This window comes from Coturnix japonica, chromosome 9 (assembly GCF_001577835.2).
Source record: "Coturnix japonica isolate 7356 chromosome 9, Coturnix japonica 2.1, whole genome shotgun sequence".
Lineage (NCBI taxonomy): Eukaryota > Metazoa > Chordata > Aves > Galliformes > Phasianidae > Coturnix > Coturnix japonica.
The window spans coordinates 15,867,013-15,882,681 of NC_029524.1; the positions used below are offsets into that span (position 1 = coordinate 15,867,013).

The 15,669-nt window shown below is 40.6% G+C and overlaps 1 protein-coding gene across 12 annotated transcripts in view; it reads left to right on the forward strand.

Moving 5' to 3' along the window:
• TBL1XR1 (TBL1X receptor 1) overlaps positions 1-15,669 on the forward strand; it is a 148,432-nt gene that overhangs the window by 120,563 nt on the left and 12,200 nt on the right. For all 12 annotated transcript variants that reach the window (XM_015871581.1, XM_015871589.1, XM_015871583.1 and 9 more), the window contains 7 exons: positions 7,375-7,477; positions 9,914-10,059; positions 11,548-11,767; positions 13,752-13,884; positions 14,085-14,226; positions 14,505-14,568; positions 14,670-14,767. In XM_015871581.1, the coding sequence (XP_015727067.1) occupies positions 7,420-7,477; positions 9,914-10,059; positions 11,548-11,767; positions 13,752-13,884; positions 14,085-14,226; positions 14,505-14,568; positions 14,670-14,767 (861 nt within the window). In that variant the 5' untranslated portion in view covers positions 7,375-7,419. The remainder of the gene's footprint in view (positions 1-7,374; positions 7,478-9,913; positions 10,060-11,547; positions 11,768-13,751; positions 13,885-14,084; positions 14,227-14,504; positions 14,569-14,669; positions 14,768-15,669) is intronic.

Genomic DNA, 15,669 nt, shown 5'->3' on the forward strand with positions numbered 1-15,669 from the left:
ATCCAGCATTGTGAATCCTTTACTCCAGTCAGATTCACAGGGCTGCCCTTCTCTGCCCTGTGCTACACGTGCTGCTTTTGCACCAGGATACAGCTGAGGACACAAGGCTGAATGGCCAAGGGCAAGTAAAATGAACAGAGTTTAGGGGGAATGAGTATCACTGGGGTTAAGGATGAATTGAATTTTATTCAACTACCAGATTGCATTGTGAAAAGTGTTAGGAACTCATCTGTTGTAACAAAAAAGCAGTAAAAGAATGAGGAGTGAGAGGTTTCAGAAGGAAGTGATGATAAAGTCAGTGCTCTTGAAAGTGGTCGGGGAGATGAGTACGGGAGAGCAGTTAGTGTAGGCTATGCATGGTGAGGAGGTGAAAGCCGGGGCAAATACATCACCACAGGCTCAAGATTGTGTGTCAAATCAGGAGATGAAAGCCAGAAGATGGATCACCAGCTTGAAAAAGATTGCAAGTGCAGTAGATAGGAGCTCTGATGGTATTGGGAAATGGAGTCCATACACCTTTGTGAATAAATCTCTAGTCAAACAGGGATGCTCCTGTAGGTGTGCAGAGATCCTCTATGCCCATGCTGTTGAGTTACTATCAGGTAACAATGAAAACATATTACTCAGAACAGATGGGATCAGTGGCAGGCTGCACAGCCCCTATAAGTTTTCCAGAGCAACAGTAAGTTGAAAATCAACTAATTACAGAGGTGTGCTAAAAAAGCCCTGCAGTGGTTGGCACTGAGAAGTAAGGAGCTTTAGCTCATGCTCAGGGTGAACCTTTGTAACCCATCGGTATGCAGGTCAGCTGCAGCAGCGTGGTGAAAAACTGTGTGGCTGTTAGTGCACCAATATCCATCAGCTCAAGCAATTGATGTAGATGTAATCACTGTCTCTAATAGAAATGAAGTCAGGGTAATGGAACATTGTCACAGGATCAATGTCTCCTGTTTTGAAAATAAACCCCCTCAGCTTTGCCTTTGCATTTATGTACCAGCAGGCGACCATATCATTCAGCTCAATTGACACAGTCTCTTAGAGCTCTGAATGATCTATTGTGGGAACATCAGGAACAACACACTGGAAAAAATGGAATGTTCTTGATCAGACTTGCAGACCATGGGATTCATTGGGTTTTCCAACAGCGACAATGAAAATAAATCAGCTGTGAGCACAAACTTAGCGCAGTACGGAGGTCGTTAACTCCATTTTTAGCGTCAGTTGTTCAGTTTTTCCATATTCTTGATCAAAAAGGTTTGACCGTAGCACTTGTGCTTATTTTCAATGATGAGCAGTCACAAATAGAAGATGTTTTTGGCTGTAGCCCCTCCCTTCCCTTAGTCTCAGCAGAAGCTCTTGATAAGGCTTATTTTGACTGATTCAAGAGCTCTTCTCATTCAGTTATTTTCTCTGAAATTTTTACACAGCTTGATCCAAGTGAGGATTAATGGGTGTGTTCCCACATTCATCCATAATTAATTTTTTGCTAGGGCTTTAATGCAGAGCAGGACGTAAGTAGTCATGTATTTGCACTCTTAGAACTGGGTATACGGTTAAGAGTTATATTGCATTGGATTTTCAACAACACAGCAGGTAATGCTTATTCCAGTTTTCATTTTTTTCTTGCACTTGGTTCCAGAAATCTGATGTTAGATCCAGGGAATGCCAGCAGGCTGTTATTTCAGCACGGGCTCATTAAAGCCATTTAATAATTTGACAGAGCCTCCTCGGGAGTGGGTCTGTGCGGTTGATTGCGAGAGTCTTTATTTAAATCAGATGTTCCTAAAGAACTGTAACTTTATCTAGAGGGACGTGGCCTAAGAAGTTGAACCCAAACAGCATGTATTCAAATATCAAGCATAAGTAGCAGAACCATCCTAAGTCAGTGCAGGGAATTACAAAATATAGCTGCCACAAAGCACCATAAGATGCTGTACAGCTGTGTGGGAAGCTGGGTGTGACTCTAGAGCGTGGAAGCTTTGGAACCTGGGCATGAGAAGTGTGGCACTGAATACACCGTCACTGGTCTCTGCTTTCACAGCCAGGATCCCAGCCCCCTGGGTCACGTAGCATATGACTTTGGGGAGGAGATTCATAGTTCAGTAATTAAATACTACTTTGCTCTAGGCAAAAGCAGCAAATAGGTTTCATCTGCAGCTTATTTTGTAATAGCGCTCAGGACTGTGCTTGGTGTTCCTGGGGACTGAGCGCTCAGATAAGTAGACAGTAACTGTTATTTTTAGTGAAGGTTTTGGGTGGTTTTTATTGTTGGTGTTTTTTTTTTTTCCTTTCAGGGTTGCAGTTCTTTTTCTTCAGAAAATTGCAGACTGGCTTTGTCATCTTGTATGCTTCATACTCTCAAATTGGCACAGAAAGACAGAGACTGTTGCCATAAATTAGGTCACTAAAGATGAAGCACAGAATACAAATATTTATTGCCTGAGCTAAGGAAAACAATTCAGATGAGGGAAGGAAAATGTATTTATTTATGTTAGTATTTGGCAATGAAGCCGTATTCCTGAGATGGTAAGTAAAAACAAAGCGGTAGGTTTGTAAGATAAACCTGAGAAGCATCTCTTAAATTGCTGCAAGGAAAACCAGCAAAGCTTGACCTTACGGTAAATCACTATGAAGGTTCATGAGGTAGAATTACAGTTAGTTTTTCGTGGAGGTTCACATTTGACATAGAATGAGCCTTAACAGCTCAAACCCAAAGGCACGGAAAGACAGCAGTATAAAAACACATAAAAATATGCTGAAAATAAGATAGCATTCATTTTAGGATATATTAATAAAAAAATAAAAAGTGAATGTGTGTAATTTTAGAAATATTTAAATAAAAAAAGTTGGTAAGAATTCCTAATTGCAGATTTCTCAGATAGATGGAGGATCTCAGTAAGGCGTGATTTGTGTTGTGCCCAGCAGTGGGCCCTGTTCCTCGAAGGAAGGCGTGAAGGAATGACTGGGATTCCTTAAAGCAATTGAGTTAAAATAGTTAAAAAGATGGGATTTTGTCCTTCTTTTTAAGCATTAGAAAGCATTAATTTTGAGTGAAATGAAATGAATTTGATCAGTTGATACACTGAAGCGCATACAGCATTGGCTGTGTACTGTGTACTGTATGTTTGAAATGCAGGATTTGCCAGTTTGTTCGTACAAATTGTTCATTACAGACAGTTTCTAAACAGTTCTATCTATAAAACTCCTTGGAACACTTCTCGCTCAGTTTGGAAACAGTGTGGAGCAGCCACGTCTTGGGGAAGACCTTGGAAGACCCTTCTCAGAGCTGCCCAGAGCATTAGCTGTCCCCTTTAACATATCGTATTGGTATCGTGCTGATGGTTGATATGTTTGGGGAATTGCTGTTCAGAGCAGCTTGCCGGGCAGTTCTGTTATCCTACCTAATGAGGACGTGTTATAGCCCACCTCACGTTGCAGGATTCCTTCTTAAGCTGTTGCTGGATGAAGGAGTAAATCTGAACTGTAGTAAATCTTCTATATATTATAAAACGGTAATGAAGAGTCACAGAGTGCTAATCTGATGTATAAACTTCCTCTGCCAGTTCAAGTTTTTTTTGTGCTGTTTCTTTTTTCTTAAAGCACAGAAAAGCTATTAGGCAAGGAGCCATATCAAGCAGCATCTGTTCTCTAGCATTTGGCGTGAACCTGGAATAAGAGTACAAAGCTAGCATAAACATGTATGGTAGAATAATAATTTGTCAGAAATGCAATCAGATTGGTACTGCTGGGTGCCCATCAGGCTGTAGATCCAGTTTTTGTGTTAGTGGAACTTGATTTCTCTAGGATGGGTTCTACTTGCAAGTGCCACACCAAGTATGAAAGAACATGGATGGTCCTTGAGGACAGGAGGTGGCACTAACTGCTGCATGCTGCTGTTTCGGAGTCACAGTTGTCATGTTGTAAAGTACAGGCACGTTTTTTGCTGAGCAGAAGCTGAGATGCAGTTGGTGTGCGGGCTCTGAGATGAGAAACCTAATTTCCTTTGAAAGAACAGTTTCTGAATGACTTTGACTCCAGCCATCGATTCATCGCTTGGTTGAGTCAGGTGAATTTGTCAAAAGCACAGGAGTGCATCTTTTCAGGTTCTTACTGCTATGTGACACACTGGGCTTGTGCCTGGATCTTAAGGCCACCGTAAGTATAGGCAGTTGGCTTTTATTTTGTGTCTGGTGTGTTATATGCCTGCTAAATTGATGATGTCCTGAGATACTTCAGTATTGTATTGATTGATCATCCTGCCAGTGTCTGCGGCCCAGTGGTTTGAGGTGCCATAGGGAAAGAGCACAGTTCTCTACCATTGCAACGCTGGCATTGCTGAGCATGGCTGTGGTGTGTGTGGGTTAAAACAGAGCCTGAGAAACATGCTGAGGTGGACATAGGGCCACCAGGAGCTGATGGGGAGGCCGTTGTGTCTGTGGTTGGACTGCACTGCAGAGGATGTGGGTGAGGGCTTGGGCCTTGTGGCTGCTGTGCTTTCCCCAGAGCTGCCACGGAAAAACTCAGTCCGTGGGGGATGGGATGGAGGTCAGACCAGATCCTGCAGGCGCCTTGCTAAGGTTGGCACCAGCTGGAAGCGTGGCAGTGGGAAAGAATGATGGAATCCCTTCCTATCTGTATTGCTGCTGCATTTTCCCTTCGGGGGTGGCAGGGAGAGTTGTTTGGTTCTGTGTGTTCCTTACACAGCTCCTGGCTTCCCCCGGGTGTGCAGCGGGTGAGCCATGCTGAGAATGGAGCACCACAAAAACCTCTCAGATTGAGACATGCACTGGGAAAAAAAAGGGGTAAAGCAGTATCTTTATATTTATTTATTTATTTATTTCAAGGAAACTTTCGCAGCCTTTTCGTTTTCGTGCCCTCACCAGGAAAGCTGTGTATTTATTCAACACATTTCTGCGTTTTTTTGGAGTTGTTACCATTGCAAAGCCAGTGCTGCACTGCCACCTCTTGGCAGCCGGGAGCTGTGCATTTCCAAGCTCGTCCTTACCTTGCCACAGCTTGCTTAGAAACACTTTGAGCCAGCCTTGAAAAATTACACTCATTTGACTCGGGCAGGGTGAGTAGCACTTCTGACAGCCAAGCAAAACGTTGGGTTTTTTTTCTTTGGTTATCCAGCTGCGTAACGTGTGGCAGGTAAATCTGTGACATTTCAGCAGCACTGCTTTCAGTGGGGAGTCTGTTTTGTATTAATAATACACATCTTCCCTATGTAGCAAATAGCGCTTATATCCAGTTCTTGTATTTTGATCCATCTTTTGGGATGATGCAGTGAGGTGTTAAAAATCAGTAGCAGACTCATGAAACAAACCCTGCCATTTGCGTGTATGATGTGAAAAGGCATCTTGACAAGACTCTTTAAATCAAATTACTGCTTTTTCTGGAGGATGTTGTTCCTTCTCTTTAGAACTTTCCTGCAATGAGCAGACGTTGAGGATGATTTGTTCCAGGTTTGACCACAAATACAGCTGATTGAATCAGTGTTTGGTGCTGCATGTGTTGTATCTGGTTGTCGATGCATGAAATGGCTGAAAATGATGCTCATTTTGCACAGTTAATGAGCCATTCCTCAATGTATGTTGTTATTTGTTAGGTGCATGTTGTACATCCAGCGGCTGTGGATGGGCAGTGCAAGGATAGTGTTGATGTACTTTTGGAAGCTGAGCTGCGTTAACAAGAGGCTGTACTGGAACCATTATTTTTTCCTTAAATTGAGATGAGAAGGTTTTATGTAGCTCTTCATTTTTATTTATTGTCTGAAGAAACTGAAAGCATTTTCTTCTGTCCCCTACCATGACCTCTGTAAGTGCAGGAATGCCCATATCCTGGGTTTCTGTGGCCATATCCAGAATCGTTCACAGCTCCCTGCCTCCCATGCACAACAACCCCAGCCCTCCCACCTGGGTCCCACTGACCCCTTTGCTGTCTGGGTTCATCATGTAGCCCCTGTTTCTGGGGAGTTTAATTGGGTCACTTCGCTCTGTTCAGCTGCCAACACTACGGGACTTGTTGAAAAGTCACATTTGTGAAAGCTTTTCACATTGCCCTATTTGTTTGAATTAGGTTGATGAAATTCAGAAGTTATATGGCCAGAGAGACACCGTGGTTATTTTTTCTAATCTTTTTAGGAAGTCTTGCTAGGAAAAAGTGCCTAGAAAGAATATGTGAAACCTTTTTCTACTTGTCAGACTTGTAATGCAAATCATCTTTTACTTGCTGCTTACTGCTTTGTTCATAGCTTTACCACCTAGAGAGCAGAGGTGAATCCACGTAGCTGGAAGTAGTTAACTTGATGCTCTGAACCACACAAGAAAACCTGCACTCCAGTCCTTCTGTGTCCTGATTTGTTTAAATACTGGATTCAGGTTAAGCCTTGTCCAGTATCTGTAGGATACCTTCTCTGACATGAGTTCCAAAGATGTAAATAATGGGGGCATCCGAGCAAAGCACTTGAAGGTCTGCACTTATTATGAGCGGGAGGTGGATGTTATTTCATGCTCTGTTCTGGAAGCTCGTGTTTCTTATTTACGTGATGTTATAGAAAACAAGACGTTCATTTTTGAGCATTCAGAAGTCATGGGAATGTTCTCAAGAGTGAGGCTTAAGGAAGAAGAGATACTGTATTCTGTCTTTACTTGATGTTTTAAATCCTGCTCTTGCTTTATATTTAAAATCTGTCATCCAAAGTATAAATATTTTGATGCATTATTTGCCTTGCTAAATATTTACTCTTAATAAAACCTGGGGGAAAAAAATGTTGTATATATACATATACATATATATGTGTGTTTGTATCCCTGAATATTTGTAATCAGTGATGAAAGCCGCACAGTAGCATTATTGACATGCTCTGTTTAAACTTCACCTGTAATTTTAAAGATTACGTTTGCAGAGCGTAAGTACACGGCTGAGATGTTCTCTGATTTTTGGTGGAAGTAGTTGGGTTTGGTTTGAATGTATACAGTGCTGTAGTCTGTACCTCCAACTGGAGCAGAAATACCTGAACATTGAAGTGAGATGCAGCGTGAATCCCAAAGTCATCCTTATGCAGATGTTGAAAGAAGTGTGTTTTATAGCAGTAATGTTGATTAGGTGAAACTCACTTGATTGTTGAATACTTCCCCAGTCCATTTCAATTTACATCATCTGCGAGTGTGGCCCTTCAGTATTTAATTTACTGACCTTAACGTTGCTAAGAGAGAAATGACATTTTAATGACTGTGGTAGACTTACATTATCAAACAAAATCATTGACTGTGCTGCCAGGGAGCTACTTCATTTGTAGATATACAGCATTTGCTGAGAAATATGTTATAATTCCTAAAAAATGTGTAATTGACCTACTTTTCTTATTTTTAGGGTTGTGTCCTTTGTTGTGACCTCATGGTTTAACTGGGAATAAAGATGAGTATAAGCAGTGATGAGGTTAACTTCCTGGTTTATAGATACTTACAAGAGTCAGGTGAGTTTTTTCAATTATGGTTGTTTTAACACTGTTTAATTTATTTCGTTTTCATCTGCAAATGACTTGAGCAAATGCAAACTCAGTTAATTGTTTTGCCAGTAGGCATGTGCTTCTGTCTGAACTGTTCCGTGGTGTTTCTTCTCAACAAGAGGATGAATTCCTGCCAAGTTACCTTCTGTAACTTAATCAGATTTAGTCATTTGGAGATTTCAGATGGCAGTCAACCAAGGACTCACTCGATTACTAGAAATGCATTTTCCTGAAGATCTTATTCAGCTACAGGATCACAGCAACACTTCACGCTATATTCTTTGGGGCTCCTTGATAAGGAAGGGGGGGAGGAAGAAGGATGGCATCCACAAAAAGTTATTTTCTGCTCTGCCTTGAAGTTCTCATGCTGGTGCTCCTGTGAGCTGAAGTTGCATGACCACGTTCCTTGCCTGAGTGTGGCTGTGGGTAGGGAAGATGCTGCTGTATTTCAAAGGAAAAACTAGTTTCATCCTTCAGTGTATGGCTAAGCCAAAGTCTCCTCCTTCTCAGGGGTAACAGCTAAACAAGGGTGAATATTGTCAAACACATCTAGAAACTTTTGCTGTACTAATCCAAACTGACTGCAGACATCTGTACAAGATGAGTAGGAATAACGTAGCCATCCCTTAGCATACTTTTAAAAGCTTCCAAAAGAGCAGCAGTTTGGGTTGCAGGTTGGAGTTTCTAGATGTGATGATATGGCTGCAGGGCATTTTGTAGTGGTGTTTGCTCTTGAAACTAAGAGTAGAAACAACATTAGCTTTTACTCACAGCTGTGATATTGATTGCTTAAAGCAGTCTGCATTTAGAGCACACATTTAACTGGAAATCAGGGCATGCCCCAGTGTATGAACCAATGATGATTGTCAGCTGGCAGGGCAGTATATGGTCTTAACAACACATGAAAGAAGTCTGCCCTTAGGCCTTATGGTGACAATGCAAGGAATGTTCGTATGTTACCTTGCTGTTCCAACATTTAATGGTAATTCTTTTTCATTACTATTTGTTGATGGGGGGGCTTCAGGCTTCTTGAAGACTTGTCTCATGGTTATGCATCATCAAATCAGGTAGATGATAAAATTAAATTTGGTGAAGTCAGACTCCTTTAGGTGAGTTTTTCCTGGGTAACTGTTGAGATTGATTAGGTTTGTGTGAAGAAAAGAATTCATGAACAGTAGTAGGAAGAAAAAAAACTGGCTGGGTGGAATCCTTTGCTCCAGTTTTACACATGTAGTTTAACAGGCTTTATTGTCAGCTTCTCAGATTCCTTGTATTTTATCAAATCTTATCTTAGCACGTTCCCACTGGCCCTGACCTGGTGATGAGAGGGGCTCAACCTCTTACAAAAATGGCATAGAATAGATGATTGGCTTTGGAAAATAATGTCATAGATAATTCCAAGGGTTAGAAGTATTTCTCTCTTCTTATATTCCCATTCGGGTGTCAGTAACCAGTTATGTTCTTCTTGTAGGTGTGTGTTTGTGGGGTTTTTTGTTTACTTGTTTCTTCTTTGCTTTGGTTGAGTTCTTACCTGCAGCTGTGGTACTTCTTTTTCTACCCAAGAGCCTTTGTGTCTTTAGCGTGTACAGCTTTCCTTCCAAGCTGGTGGACTCTGATGCAACATCTGTCCACTGCTTATCAACTTCTCAAACTGAGACGAGGAAGCACCAGAAACTGTGATGGATGGCAAAGCGTTTCAGTCTCTGCTTGTCATAAGATAGAAGGAACTCATTGTTTCACCTGAGTGTGCAGAGAGCCATCACACATTCTCATTCCAGTTGCTTTAGTCACAGAAGCCAAATTTTAAAATTGCTTTATCTTCATTTGAAAGTTTGCAGGCAGCTTCTTAGTTATCTGACAGCAAAAGGCAGAAGGAGTAGCTTAAGAAAAAGTGTCAGTGATTGCTGAAGCAAATACTTTTCTCTAGGTTAAGTTCACTTTTCAGGGCTAATAAATAACAAACGGCTCCCAGTGTCTGCACCACATCATGCCTGTCACTTCTTAATCAGGGCCCAAACGGTCACAGTTGTGACAGCATCATACCGTGCAGTTAATTCTGTTCTAGATATGGGTTCATTTTATTTTCATGGATAACAAATCAGTGAGATTACTAACTTAGCAATCTGTTTAAATGCTGTTGCCTATTCTATATTTTATCTTTTTATATATTTTCACACACGAGTGTTTTACCAGTGATAAAATCAATTGCTGTGCTTTTATATAAACTTAGGTTTGTCCTTCTGTACATTTTAAATAGGAAACGTGGGAAACAGAAATGTTGTGTTTTTCATTTTTTTAAATGTGCTCTAAGTTTCTATAACTTAGATTTGTATACAGATCTTGCACTACTCTGGCAAATAGTATTATCTCTAAGTAAATGTTCATGGTTTTGCTTTTATTTAGGGTTTTCCCATTCAGCATTTACCTTTGGTATAGAGAGCCATATCAGCCAGTCCAATATAAATGGTGCTCTGGTGCCACCAGCTGCTTTGATTTCCATCATCCAGAAAGGTCTGCAGTATGTAGAGGCAGAAGTCAGTATTAATGAGGTAAGTAAGAATTCCCTACAGGAGCATTACTTCCTTGTTTGGATTAAGTTTGAATGCTCAGTGTTTTTTCTTAACTTTTTTTGTATCCTATTTATTTACTTTTACTTCAGATTCCTCACTGCTGGTGTTCACCACGACTCCAGTGGTGGAACCAGAATGGAGTGGCATAACTGGGTAGGGGTTCTTCCCCGTGCAGCCACACAACACCAGGCATGGTGTTCTGGCTCACTGCTTAAAGGTCCGTTGTCTGTAGAGTTTTTACCCTAATATAATGTTGCAGTAAATCCAGAAAAGTGTAATAAAATAATTATAGAGACGAGTAACCTTTTACTTGTTTTTGTAGACTTTAGATGTGCTGCAACTTTCCTGTGGGTGACATGTTGTTGTGTTGATGTAATGAAAGCCAACGGGAAGATTTCCAAATAGAGGAAAGGTTTCAGTTTGTGGCAGGGAGGATGGAGGTTTATGACAGTTTGCTTTCTTGCCTCCGCTGCCTGATTCATCTTGAGCAGGATCCATTGAATTTAACGTTCAGATGGTTATTCCAGCAGTACAGAAAACTGTGCATCTTCCTGCCTGATAGTGCAGATATTCACTCTTGATTTCCATTCTCATTTATGCCTGAGAGGTTAACAGCCTGTCTGTCTGTGTCACTTGTGTTGGATAAGGAACAATTTTTCACTAATTCTGCTATCTTTCCAGTCTCCCTTACATCTTTTCCTAACGTATTATTTTCATAGTCCCAGTGAGGCAAATCTTTTCGCTTAGGATACCTCGGAAAAATAAACCAAGTGACTGGAATAGAAGAAGGAGACCCTATATTTATCACAAGGAATCCTTCTAGGTCTTAAAAATAGATCCTTACAAAGCCCTAGCACATGTATAAGTGTATTTTTAACTAGGTCGTGTCCATTTCAGGATAAAATTCTTCCTTGTTGTTTGAAAGTATGCCAGGACTGTTTAAAAAAAAAAAGAAAGAAAGAAAGGAAAAAAAAAAAAGGCAGAAAACTGGTGAACTCTGGATAAAGTGTTTATGGAAAGTCTTAGTCAAATGAGATAGAATAACTGCACCAGCCAGTGACCTGACTTGAAATGTTTGCAGCTTTTCAAACAGATCATTAGATTTTGTTGCGGCTGCTCGTGTTTGAAATGGTATTTATAGATAGATACAGATATTTCTTCTTCCAGCAGACAACTTAGCAAACTTGGAGCGTGTAACTTGTAATTCCAGAACCTCTGCCAGAGGGGCCTGCAGTGGCTTTTTTGCATACTTATAGTGGCCACCTCACTTCAGAGTAAAGTTCCAAATCTAACCACAAAAATGCTGAGAAATTAATTCTTTCACCATTTGTAAACTGTTGCTTTTTTATTGTATTACATTAGAACTTTTACTTGTGTTCTTCTCGGAGTTTTTGCCAATGATGCTAATCCGTATTTGGTGTTGTTTTGTGTTTTTTTTTGTGTGCTCTTTCCCTCTGCTGTAATTAGGATGGTACCTTGTTTGATGGTAGGCCGATAGAGTCTCTCTCACTGATAGATGCAGTGATGCCTGATGTGGTACAGACAAGACAGCAGGCCTACAGAGATAAACTTGCACAACAGCAGGCAGCAGCTGCTGCAGCTGCAGCTGCAACAAACCAACAGGGATCAGCAAAAAATGGTGAGAATACTGCAAACGGGGAAGAGAATGGAGCACATACTATAGCAAGTAAGTTGAGACAGAAGTGAACTTAATATGTGATATCATTTCCTTGTTGTTTATCATATAATGTGTTTGTGTGCCTTAATATTAGCTAGCAGAGAATGAGATAAGTGTGTAAAGATGTTAGTGACCCTTCATCTTGCAGACAGTGTTTGCTTTTAAGTGCGTCACATTTGACTGTCCGTGCTTTGGTGTTAGGAGTTGCAGGAGATAAGAACTTAGGAATTCATTCACTCCAAACATACCTTTGATAGTTTCACATCTAGTTCTGCTCCTATCAGCTGAAAATTTTTCACAAAGCCCTGAGTAAAAAGCAGACAGTTCTTTAAACATTGCACCTCCTCAACCTCGAGCCCTGTGCAAGGAACAGGGACAGGATTCTGCTTGCCCTTTGCTGGTCAAAAGAGTATTTACTGCTTGCAGTGCTGCAGCGAGCACTGCTTTCGGCAGGTGCTGCTAACTCAGGGAGTCAGGGATCTGGGGCTCATTTTGTGCTGGACTGATCCCTTGCCATGCTCAGATGGCAGTTGCCAAGATAAATCCCATGTCCTTCGTCTCCTTTATCAGTACCAGTTTCCATGGTTCATTGTGCAGGATTGTTTGATGCAGCTGCTTGCCAGTTTTGTTTGTGCATCAGTTTATTAAATTTCACAGTTTGATTGGGGAAACAGGTGAGTTTGATTTATCATCGCCATCCAAAGGATCATAGTTTGCAGTCGGTCTGTTACACACAAGTTTGGGTAGGACATTAAAGTGATATTTTAGAAATGAGCTTTCCCAAAGTCTGCTTTTGCTATAGCAGCTCCTGAGGAAAAGGCCACGTGCGAGCTTTGCATTTTACAGCTGGATTTTACTGTTTTATTCATTATTACATATGATAAATAAACTTGGAAATAGAATCTTTGGCTTAAATAAGCTCTCCACTTTGATACTTTCGTTTACAAATCTCATAAGAGCATTTGCTCGTTAGCTGTGAACTGGAATGAGTGCACTTATAGATCTCAGCTACTGTAAATGTGGTGTACCAGCAACCCCTGCTGGCTGCACACCGAACTAGACTGGCATCATTTCTCTTGAATGGAAGTGTTTTGTATGGGATGCCAATTGAGAAATACTCGTGTTCTAAATGGCTTTTTCTGTTTTCTCACACGTGCAAACAGGCACAGAAACCCTTAATGTTAAATTAAGCCATAAATGTGAAATAGTTTGTTTAATCACGGTGAATAAATACGGAGCAGGTGAACTGCTCAGCATTTTTTGTATTCGGCGTTCGTCCTCGGTGTGAATTTATTTTAATAATAGAAAATGATTGATGGTGGCTGGCAAGAAAACTGTTTTGTCAGTTGAATTACCCCCAGTGCGATTTGCAGAACAAAATGAATTCAGCATCACTTCCACACAAAAAGCTGCACATTGCCACAATTTCGCAGTAATTGCCAACGCAGTTGAAGAAGCTGCGTTATCAGTTTACCGTATCACCAAATGTTATTATATTAATCAAAGCCATTTGGGAAGTGAGGCGTCTGAAGCGTAGATTGAAAACCTGTTTGAGTTCAATTCAGAGAAGAGAGATTGTTTGGAGACTAACCTGTCATAGACATCTTTTTAAAGCAGGAGATGGACTTGTAGCTTGTCATATCAAGCAATGTAGTGCATGAGAAACTTTGAGTTTATTTTTCAGCATGGTATATCAGGCCAAAAATTATTTTGTAGAGTTTCAGAATGAAGTCTTTTTGGATCCTGAGGTTTGCAAGTGCAATTTCTTTCTTGTTTGGTTTTTGTTGTTTTTTTAAACCCCTTTCTGTTCACTGTACTTCATGAATTGGTGCTTGAAAAATAAAGGAACCTAACAGCTGTGTCAGATTTTGGTCGGTGTACACTGAGCTAATTGTGCTCATTCCAAAAGAGTCTTAATTACACAGCAGTTAAAATGCGTAAGTCCAAAATATTGAAGTCTGCCTCCTCTCTACTGTTGTTTCCCGTAATGCAGATAATCACACAGATATGATGGAAGTAGATGGCGATGTTGAAATCCCTCCTAACAAAGCAGTGGTGCTGCGTGGCCATGAATCTGAAGTATTCATCTGTGCCTGGAATCCCGTTAGTGACCTTTTGGCCTCAGGGTATGTGCATTAACCACAATTTTACAGGACATTGATGGTCATTGGTGTACTTTTTGTTTGTTTATGGGAGCAAGTTGAAAGAATAGCAGTCTCTACACTCTCTGTTTCAAATATCACAACATTCACTGCTTAGAAAGGAAAGTGCTTTGAAATGAAGTGAACTGAGAGAAAGGGGTTACATCCTCCTAACTGCTTTGCAGATCTGGAGATTCAACAGCACGGATATGGAACCTCAGTGAGAACAGCACAAGCGGCTCTACGCAGCTGGTACTTCGACACTGTATACGAGAAGGAGGGCAGGACGTACCAAGCAACAAAGATGTGACATCCCTAGATTGGAACGTGAGTAGAAATGACTGCACAAACACTACACTGGGAAAACCATGCCTGTAATTTTACATAGTCAAAGTCTTAACTGTGCATCTTCCCTTACCGCTCCAGAGGCATATCTCATTTTGAGTTGCCTTGTGATTATACTTTGGGTACTTCTTTTTGATAGTTGTCATCTGTGTAATAAATGTCATCAATTTTACACAGATGTCTTCCACTTGAACTTTGCGTTGTGCTCCTTAGCCTTGAATTGTGTAGTAAAATTAAATAAATAACCTTTTTGCTGGCAGAGTGAAGGTACGCTTCTAGCAACTGGGTCTTACGATGGCTTTGCAAGGATATGGACTAAAGATGGTAAGCGATATATTTCATAATTTTCAGTATATTTCCTGTATTGTGGCTCACAACTCAGCTTTTTATTTTTTTAATGTATTTATATCAATATAAATTTTCAGGTAATCTTGCCAGCACCTTAGGTCAACATAAAGGTCCAATATTTGCCCTGAAGTGGAACAAGAAAGGAAACTTCATTTTAAGTGCAGGAGTGGACAAGGTGAGATAATCTTTGGTAAAATTAAAGTTCTTTACTTTGCTGTTGTAATCTAATTGTAAACATAGCAACAAAGCCATAGAAGTAAATAACTAAATTTAAACTTAAGGCACGGGATGTAAATATGTACTTGCAAAGAACTTGTGCTAGCTGTGTTTCATTGTGTTTTATAATAGCCTATTGAAATACTCAAACTCATTAGATTTTAATGCCCCTGGATCTCTTCCCAATTAGGTTAGCCTAAGCTGGAAAGTGAGTGCATTGAACCTTGATCCTTTGTAAAAGCAAATAATCTAAAATTTACTGAGTGACCTGATGCAAAGCCTCAGAAAAAAACATACTGGAGGAACAGATCAGCGCTGACTTGGATATCAGTCAAGCCTGAGCATGATTTAAAGGTTTAAGCTAGTGCATAGGGAAAGTCAATATATCTGACTGGGGAGGTGCCAGCAGTGTAATGCCATGAAGCCCATCGTTTGACTGTGTTTGATTTCGTGCCTCGGAACAAACGTAAAAGCTCACGAGGTCTTTAAGCTGAGAATTGTTGTTAGCGCGAGAGTTTTTATGAATGGTAGGAAGGATGCAGTAGTGATGAAGAATAGACCTAAAGCGAGTTCAAAGAGTTGTAGATGTTGTTTAGTTCTTCCTGTTTTAACTGATTCCGATTGCAGAAGTAAAATCACAGTTCTGCAACACTTAAAGCTGGCAGTGCCATGCTAGGGTAGCATGACCTGAGCAGTGACCCTGAGAGTTTTTCCTCTTTATTACATGGCTTTTCTTTCCTAAATTGACTTAATGTGTTTTGCTTTAGTGTCCAGCTTTCTAAACTCTTGTGCTGACACAAAGGAAGGAAAAGAGTAAATATTTCAAAGCATGGAAAGGATGGATTTCCTCCTTTGGCATCT